This window comes from Tachyglossus aculeatus, chromosome 3, assembly GCF_015852505.1.
Source record: "Tachyglossus aculeatus isolate mTacAcu1 chromosome 3, mTacAcu1.pri, whole genome shotgun sequence".
Lineage (NCBI taxonomy): Eukaryota > Metazoa > Chordata > Mammalia > Monotremata > Tachyglossidae > Tachyglossus > Tachyglossus aculeatus.
Window position 1 is genome coordinate 107,261,401 of NC_052068.1, and position 8,901 is coordinate 107,270,301.

The following is an 8,901-nucleotide window of genomic DNA, read 5'->3' on the forward strand; positions in this document are numbered from 1 at the left end:
TTAGACTGTGAACCTCATATGGGACAGGTGCTGTGTCCAACCTAATTGACCTGTATCTACTCTAGTGTTTAGAACAGCGTTTGACAAGCTGTTCTAGTGTTTAGAACAGTGTTTGATAAGCACTTAACAAATACCACAAAAGAAACAAAACAAAAAAGGAGACTGGAAGCTAGGAAGGGAGAGGCTACATGTGGGAGGGAAAGGGAAAAGTAGTCACCAGAGAAAGTAAAACCCTCTTCAAAACCCTACTGAAGGCACATCTCCACCTGGAGGCCTTCCCTGACTAAGTCGGCCTTTCCTCTCCTCCCTCTCCCTTCTGTGCCTGACTTGTGCTCTTTATTTATCCCCTCCCTCCCCCTGCCCATAGCACTTTCATACATACCTGTAATTTATTTATTTATATTAATGTTGATCTCACCCCTAGACTGTAAGCACATTGTGGGCAGGGAATATGTCTGTTGTTATATTGTATTCTCCCAAGCTCTTAGTATAGTGCTCTGCACACAGTAAGTGCTCCATAAATACGATTGAATGAATGAATAAATGAAAAACCCATTTACTCCAGTCCACTAAGTAAGTCTTGTTTAATTCCATTCCAAACCCCTGCAACTGGCAATGGCCTGAGGGGTTAGAAAATGCCACAAAGACCAGTGTTAGAACAAAGAGCAGGGGATTTTTTATTATTTTTATGGCATTTGTTAAGCGCTTACTCTTTGTCAAGTACAACATATAAGTTGATCAGGTTGGACACAGTTCCTCCCAATAAATTGCTCCCAGTCTTAATCCCCATTTTGCATATGATGGAATGAGGCACAGAGAAGTTAAGTGACTCACCCAAGGTCACACAACCGATACGTGGCAGAGCTGGAATTAGAACCAAGATGATTCCGACTCTCAGGCCAGTGCTCTATCCCCTAGGCCACAATGCTTCTCGGAGGGAATGGATCCCCCACTCCAGGACTTTCTCCAGGGCAGCCTTCACATTCCTGTTCCTCAGGCTGTAGATGAGGGAGTTCAGGGAGGGGGGCGCCGTGGTGCAGAACACGGACACCAGCAGGTCCACGGCTGAAGGGGAGTCTGAGCGAGCCTTAAAATAGCCAATGAAAGCTACAGAAAGGAAACAGCAAAGACAGCAAGGTGAGGCAAGCAGGTGGAGAAGGCCTTAGCCCGGCTCTAGCTGCCCGGCATCCTCTGCACGGCCCAGAAGATGCGGATGTACAAGGTGGAAATGGAGACAAAGAGTAAACACAAACAAACCCAGAGGCCAAAGTGAAATGAAAAACCACGTGTGTCTCGGAACATGTGACTATCACAGAAGAACTGCAGAACCACGGGGGACCCACAGAAGGGCAGGTATAATGACTCCGCCGTGTACATCACCCCAAACATACCCCCGCCGAGCCAGGAGGAGGTGGCCATCTTTACGCAGGTCTCTCAGTTCATGGTGACTATCCCAAGGTGACCCTGGGATACCGTCCATCTCTAGATCAAATGCTATCTCGTGGCCGCCTGAGCCAGCAGGCGGAACTTGGAAGTGAGGGTGGGATACCGCTGCCACAACCAAAACTGCTAGATTGACAGCCCAGGACACGAATACAGAAGGTGTTCCTCGCCCCCGTGCCAATCAAATTAGGTGCGGAAGATGGGGGAGGGCATAGATTGGATAAACTGAGGCCGGAAACTGGAATGGCCTAGGAGCACAAGTAATAAATATCTGTCGCCTCTGACCTTCGGGGGCAGAACACCAAGACACGCAGCTGCAGGAGGAGCAGCCACAACAGCAGCAGTGGCCCACGTGTCTTTCTCTGCCCAGAAGACCAGATGCCCGCTCTTCAACCAGAACCAATACACTGAGGAAAGGGTCGTGGGAAGGGTGAGTGTCTCATGAGTGGGAACCAGGTGCCCCGCTGCGGATGGGAAACATAAGTGTATTCCTCCCATGTAGCGAGAGCTCATGGTGAGAGCTAGCCGCACACCACGTGCACGGGTAATGTAATGAATTCCTCTTTTGTGGGAAAGTAAGTGGATTCTTCCCGTGTAGGAAAATAAGGGGATTCGTCCCGAGTGGAATGTGCACATGGGTGAGAGCTAGCCGCCTCGCCCACGTGCGATTAACGTATGACTGTTCCTCCTGTTAGGGAAGCTCTAATATTACAAATTGATTACACTCCTTCCAAAAGGGAAGTTCAATCCACTGCACCTAAATAATTAATAATTCAATTCGCCTCACAGAATACATTTTATATAAAGCTCAGGCTTTCAATCCATGGCCGCTCTTTCTCTCTCTCTCTCTCTCTCTCTCGCCGCACCGATTACTGAACGAACCCGTCCCCGGATGATGGGTGACAGTGACATCATAGTGTAGGGGGCGGCAGATAACCACCTAGTGGTCATAGGATATTACCGTGAGAATGATCAGTTCCACACCAGCTAACAAAATCACCAAGAAGACCTGAGCTAGACAACCCAGGAAAGTGATGGATCACGTGTGGGTCAGGGAGTTGTGGATGGACTTGGCAACAGTGATAGAGATGAGGCAGAGGTCGACAAAGGAGAGGTTCCTGAGGAAGAAGTGCATGGGAGTGTATAGGCGTCGATCGAGGGCGGTGACTGCGATGATGAGGAGATTCCCCATAAGGGCCGCCAGATAGACCAGGAGGAACCGCACGGCGTGAACCACCTGCAAATCCTGGACCCCCGAGAACCCCAGGAGGAGGAATCTGGTCACGGTGGGGACGTTGGCCATGTTCTGGGGGAATCTGTGGAATTTCCAAGGAAGCTCAGAGAAGGGGCATAATTCACAGAAATGAATCTGAAAGAAACAAAAAAGCCACTTGTAGTTTCAGCACTCAGCCTTCCTTTTCCTTGGCTTCTGCTCCCCAATATCAGCACTCATATTTCACAGGGATCTGTACTGCAATACATCTACATGCTTGTTCTTCCACAAATAAAAACTTTCATGGTTCCAAGCCCGTCTAGATTCTCCCTTCCATGTCTGGGAATTTCCATTCTCTGATAGTGGGTGGAGAAAGACAGATCCATTTCCTTCTGTCAGGGCTTGCACCGTGTTCCAAACTAACACCCCTTGAGAGATAGGCCCAGATGATCGACAAATCATCCTGCTGCTGCCGAGCTTACCAAGAGAAAAATGGATAAAAGATAGGATCCTAGCTCAGGGCAGGAATCTCCTCCATGAGAAAATTGGTGAACTCATATTCACCTCGAAGAAACTGTGTTGAGATAGACATAGCATAAGCTAGAGATAGCATAAGCTAGTGGTAAGACTACAAGACCTGGGTTCTTCTACCAGCTCTGCCATTGACAGTCCTTGGGCACCACACTGCACCTCTCTGGGCCGGGGTTTCCTTCTCCATAAAATGGGGATACGGCCCCTGCTCTCCTATCACTTGGCTCTTGAGTGGCAGAAGGTCTTCTCTGTTCACTCTGTATCTGCCACACCCATTGGGTCAGAGTAAGCCCCCAACAGAAATATCACTTTGAGGTGAGGAAATTGGATGGATTCATTTTCTCATCTATTTTTGCCGCCAGTCCCCCGACTCAGGCTCACTGGAACAATATAGGGTCAGGGGCTGTGGATTCTCACCTCTCCTTTTCTCCTCTTGCACATTCCTGGCTGTATCAGGAAATTCTTTGTGAGGTAACCTGTCCTCAATTGTCCCCCGATGACCTCAAGGTCTTCTTAAAGCAGCCGCTGTTCTGGGTAGAGTTGGGGAGGGGGCTACCCCGGAAGGATCAGCCCTGAGCTCTGTCTGAGAGGCAAGAGTGTTACCTCCCGCACCCATGTGGCCCTGGGGCATTTTAAGGTAGGCATGAGCCTTGATTAAGCCTGGACAGTATGCCTTTCAATTGATCAAGTGTTTTTATAGATCACTTACTGTGTGCAGAGCACTGTAAGAAGCTCTTGGGAGAGTACAGTACAACAGAGCTGGTAGAGACGTTAACATTCTAGAAGGAGATACAGATATTAAAATAAATTATGGATATGTATGCAAGTGCCCTGGTGCAGGGGAGGGGTGTGTGTGAATATCAAATATTTTAGTGATAACGACCTGAGTGCAAAGTGACGTAGAAAGGGGAGGAAGTAAGGGAAAAGAAGGCTTAGCTAGGAATGGCCTCTTGGAAGGGACGTGATTTTATTAAAGCTTTGTAAGTGGAGAGAGTCGGAAGCAGCATGGGCTAGTGAAAAAAGCACGGGTCTGGGAGTCAGAAGGACCTTGGTTCAAATCCCAGCTCTGCTGCGTACCTGCTGTGCCACCTTGGGCAAGTCACTTCACTTCTCTGGTCCTCAGTTACTTCATCTGTAAAATAGGTATTAAGACTGTCAGCTCACGTGGGACAAGGACTGTGTCCAACCTGATTAGCTTGTATCTACCTCAGCGCTTAGTACAGACCTGACACATAGTAAATATGTAACTAATATCATGAAAGGGAGTGTTTTTCTGTTGTATATGAAGAAGGATGGAGTTCCAGGCCAGAGTAAGGATCTGGACAAGAGATCAGTGGTGAGACAGACGAGATTGAGGTTCAATCAGTAGATTGGCATTAGAGAAGCAAAGTATGCAGACTGGGTTTTAGTAGGCAATCAGGGAGGTAAGGTAGGAGGGGGCAAGGTGATCGAGGGCTTTAAGGCAATGGCAACGAGTTTCTGTTGTTGCAGAGCTGAGTAGGCAGCCACTAAAGGTTTTTGAGGAGTGGGGAGATGTGACTTGAATGTCGTTTTAGGAAAATGAACTGGACAGCAGAGTGAAGTATGGACTGGAGTGGGAAGAGACAGGAGACAGGGAGCTCAACCAGGAGGCTGATGCAGAAATCAAAGCAGGATAGGATAAATGCTTGGATACATATAGTGGTAGTTTGGATGGAGAGGACAGGGCAGAATTTTAGCAGTGAGGTTCAGGTAGAACTGATAGGCGACAGATTGAATATGTGGGTTAAATGAGAGTGGTGAGTCAAGGATAATTCCAAGGTTCGAGAGACAGAGAGGACAGTGGTGCTGTCTACAGTAATGGAATAGTCTAGAGGACAGATTTCCGGTGGAATGATGAACAATTCTGCTTCAAACATGGTAATTTTGAAGTGATAGGACATCAAGCAGATATTTCCTGAAGGCAGAAGGAAATGCGAGACGGCAGAGAAGAAGGGAAATAGCATGACCCAGCTGATAGGCCTGCGAGTTAGAAGAATCTGGGTTCTAATCCCAGTTCAACCACTTGCCTGCAGTGGGACCTTGGGAAAGTCACTTCACTTCTCTGTGCCCCAGTAACCTCACCTGTTAAATGGGGATTAAGAATGTGAGCTCCATGAGGGACAAGGACTGTGTCCAACATGATTGGCTTGTATCTACCCTAGTACTTAGTAGAGTGCCTGGCACCTACTAAGTGCTTAACAAATATCATTTTTACAAAGGGAGAGAGATCTGGGCTGGAGAGGGAGATTTGGGAAGCAACTGTGTAGAGGTGGTAGCTTGGTTCAGTCAGGTGATGGCAGAGTCAGAGTGTGAGGTGGTGGTGGAGCAGAACACGAAGCATCATGGCCTAGTGGATAGAGTTCTAAACCCAGCTCCACAGCATGTCTGATGTGTGACTTTGAGCAAGTCACTTCACTTCTCTGGGCCTCAGATTCCGCAACTGTAAAATAGGGATTAAGATTTTGAGCCCCATATGTGTTAGGGATGGTGTCCAACCTGATTAGATTGTATCTACCCCAGAGCTTAGAGTAGTGTTTGGCACATAGAAACTTTTAATAAATACCATTATTATTGTCATTAAAAAAACCCTCACCTGTAAAATAGGGATTAAGACTGTGAGCCCCACGTGGTACCAGAATACCTTGTATCTACTCCAGCGCTTAGAACAGTGCCTGGTACATAGTAAGCACTTAACAAATACTATAAAAAATAGCATGAGAGTGGGGAAAGTCAGGCAGAGGGCAGCAATTCTTGTTCTGCTCTGCTGGTCCCTTCCTCTGTCAACTCCCAGGGCCTCCCCCTTGCCCTACCCCATTAAAATATGTCCATTCCCATCACCCTTGCCTCAGCATCAGACAGGAGGAGAACCAGATGTCAGATGTCACAAAACCGGATGAACTAGTACCATGGTTAGAGCCAGGGCAGGAACCCAGGAAACCAGTGCAGGAAAGACAGGAATGGGGTAAGGGAAGCAACGTGACCTAGCAGATAGAGCACAGGCCTCGGCGCCAGAGGGCCTGGGCTCTGGTTCTGGCTTTGCCACCTTCCCGCTATGTGACCTTGGGAAATTTCCCTTCACCTTAAAATAGGACTTAAGACTCTGAGATAATAATAATAATAATAATAATAATAATGATAATTGTTAAGTGCCAAGCACTATCCTAAGTGTTGGGGTAGATACAAGTTAGTTTGGAGACAGTCTCTCTCCTACATAGAGCTCACACTCTTAATCCCCATTTTACAGATGAGGCAAATGAGGCCCAGAAAAGTGAAATGACTTCCCCAAGGTCACACAGCAGACATGTGGCAGAGCTGAAATTAGGACCCGTTAACATCTAGGCCAGTGCTCTATCCACTAAGCCACACTGCTTCTCCATGCAGGACATCGACTATACGTGACCTGATTAACTTATATCTATCCCAGCGCTTAGTACAGTGCCTGGATATAAATGTTTAACAAATGCTATATATATTTGTTTATATATATATATATGTATGTATGTATGTATGTATGTATATATGTATACATATATGTATACATATATATGCTGGAGAAGCAGCGTGGCTCAGTGGAAAGAGCACGGGCTTTGGAGTCAGAAGTCATGGGTTCAAATCCATTGTCAGCTGTGTGACTTTGGGAAAGTCACTTAACTTCTCTGTGCCTCAGTTACTTCATCTGTAAAATGGGGGATTAAGACTGTGAGCCCCCCGTGGGACAGCATGATCATCTTGTAACTTCCCCAGCACTTAGAACAGTGCTTTGCACATAGCAAGTGCTTAATAAATGCCATTATTATTATTATATACATATATGAAAAGTGGTAAACAGGGAAGGAAAAAAACGCAAAAAATACTTAGTCCAGTACATTACACTCAGTAGGTCTTGATGAATACCATTACTGATCCTAACCACTGCAGCTGATAATGATCCAAGGACGAAGAAATGACAAGGGGGCTCCAATATCAGGAGAAAGAGAAGGGGCTTTTAATTATAATAATTGTGGTATTGTTAAGTGCTTCGTATGTGTTACGTACTGTACTAAACACTGGGGTAGATACAAGATAATCACATCCCACATGGGGTTCACAGTCTAAGTAGGAGCAGTAATCTGCACACATAAATTGTGTGTGCAGAAATTGTTCGGTAAATGAGATTGATTGATTGAATCCCCATTTTGGAGATGAGAGTACTGAGGCACAAAGAAGTAACTTGTTCGAAGTCACATAACAGACAAGAGGCAGAGTTGGGATTAGAACACAGGTCCTCTGATTCCCAGACTTCCATTCTTTCCGCTAGTTCATGCTACTTTTTTTCTGGGAGAAAGGATACCCCCCGGACCCTCCCCAGGGCGGCCTTCATGTCCCGGTTCCTCAGGCTGTAGGTGAGGGGATTCAGGGCAGGGGACACCACCATGTTAAACACGGACGCTAGCAGGTTCAGCGTCGAGGGGAAGTCTGAGGGAGGCATAAGGTAGGCAAAGGTGGCCGTGAAGAAAAAAAACATGATAACGACAAGGTGGGGCAGACAGGCGGAGAAGGCTTTGCCTCGACTTTCGATGGCTGGCATCCTCAGCATGGCCCAGAAGATGCGGGTTTAAGAGATGGTGATAACAGTGAGCGAGATTGTTAAAAATAAACCCAATAGCAAAACTGACACCCAATATAACGTGCTGCTTAAAACGGGAGGCCTTCAGCAAGGAGGGGACATAGAAGAACTGCTGGACCATGAAGAACCCACAGAAGGACATGGGTAATATCTCCGCAGTGCACATCACCCCAAATATACCCCTGCTGAACCAGTAGGAGGCAACCATCTGCACGTAGACTTCTTTGTCCATGATGAGTTCATAGTGCAGGGGGTGGCGGAAGGCAACGTAGTGGTCGTAAGACATTGCCATGAGGATGAACAGCTCTGAAGCCACGAAGAAACTGAATAGCTGGGTGGCAGAGCCTTGGAGTGATATCGAGCTGTTATTGGTTAAGGAGTTTAGGATGGATTTGGGGACAGTGACAGAGATGTAACAGCATATATGAAGGACCCGTTCCTGAGGAAGAAATACATGGGGCTGTGGAGGCGCCTGTCGTGGATGGTGACGGCCACTATGAGGAGATTCCCCGTCAGGGCTGCCAGGTAGTCCAGAAGGAACAACGCGGCGTGAACCAGCTGCAGCTTCCGGGAGCCTTCGTAGAACCCCAGGAGAACAAATTCTGTCACCGTGGAGGCATTGGCCATTTTCTAGGGGAATCTGTGGATTGCCCGAGGAGGCACGGAATGAAGAATAATTACAAAAAGGGTTTCAGAAAATCACCACTTTGAATTTCTTGCTTCCATCTTGTTTTCTGCCCCAGAATTCTAAAGTTCAAAAGCAGCATCCAGTTTTCAGAGGAACCTGGGAGGCACAAAGATGCAATGGCTTTCGAGAAATGAGGGTCAGAAGCCCTTACCTTTCCGACATCTGTCAACATGCTCAGCAACCCTATTTCTGTTGAGTCCTTTTATGTCTGTACCACTATGGCTCCCTGATATTGTTTTGCACATCAGTGACTTGCACAAGGAAGGAGATTGGCCAAGGGCTGTCCGTACATTTGCTCACATTCTATACATATATACGTGTGCACCAATGTATGCACATTAATTCACCCACGTGACCGCACATATACACCTCCGCAAATGTAAACAAACTCCACTACAC

At 47.0% G+C, this 8,901-nt stretch overlaps 1 protein-coding gene across 1 annotated transcript; it reads right to left on the reverse strand.

Annotated features, from left to right (window-relative positions):
* Positions 1-1,487: 1,487 nt before the first annotated feature.
* On the reverse strand, positions 1,488-8,441 carry LOC119925377 (olfactory receptor 14A16-like). The gene is made up of 6 exons (XM_038743454.1): positions 8,232-8,441; positions 7,866-8,145; positions 7,636-7,663; positions 2,654-2,759; positions 1,729-1,805; positions 1,488-1,509 (listed from the first exon to the last, which is right to left on the reverse strand). Exons 1-6 carry the CDS (start codon positions 8,439-8,441, stop codon positions 1,488-1,490), a joined length of 723 nt encoding a protein of 240 aa, XP_038599382.1.
* Positions 8,442-8,901: the final 460 nt, after the last annotated feature.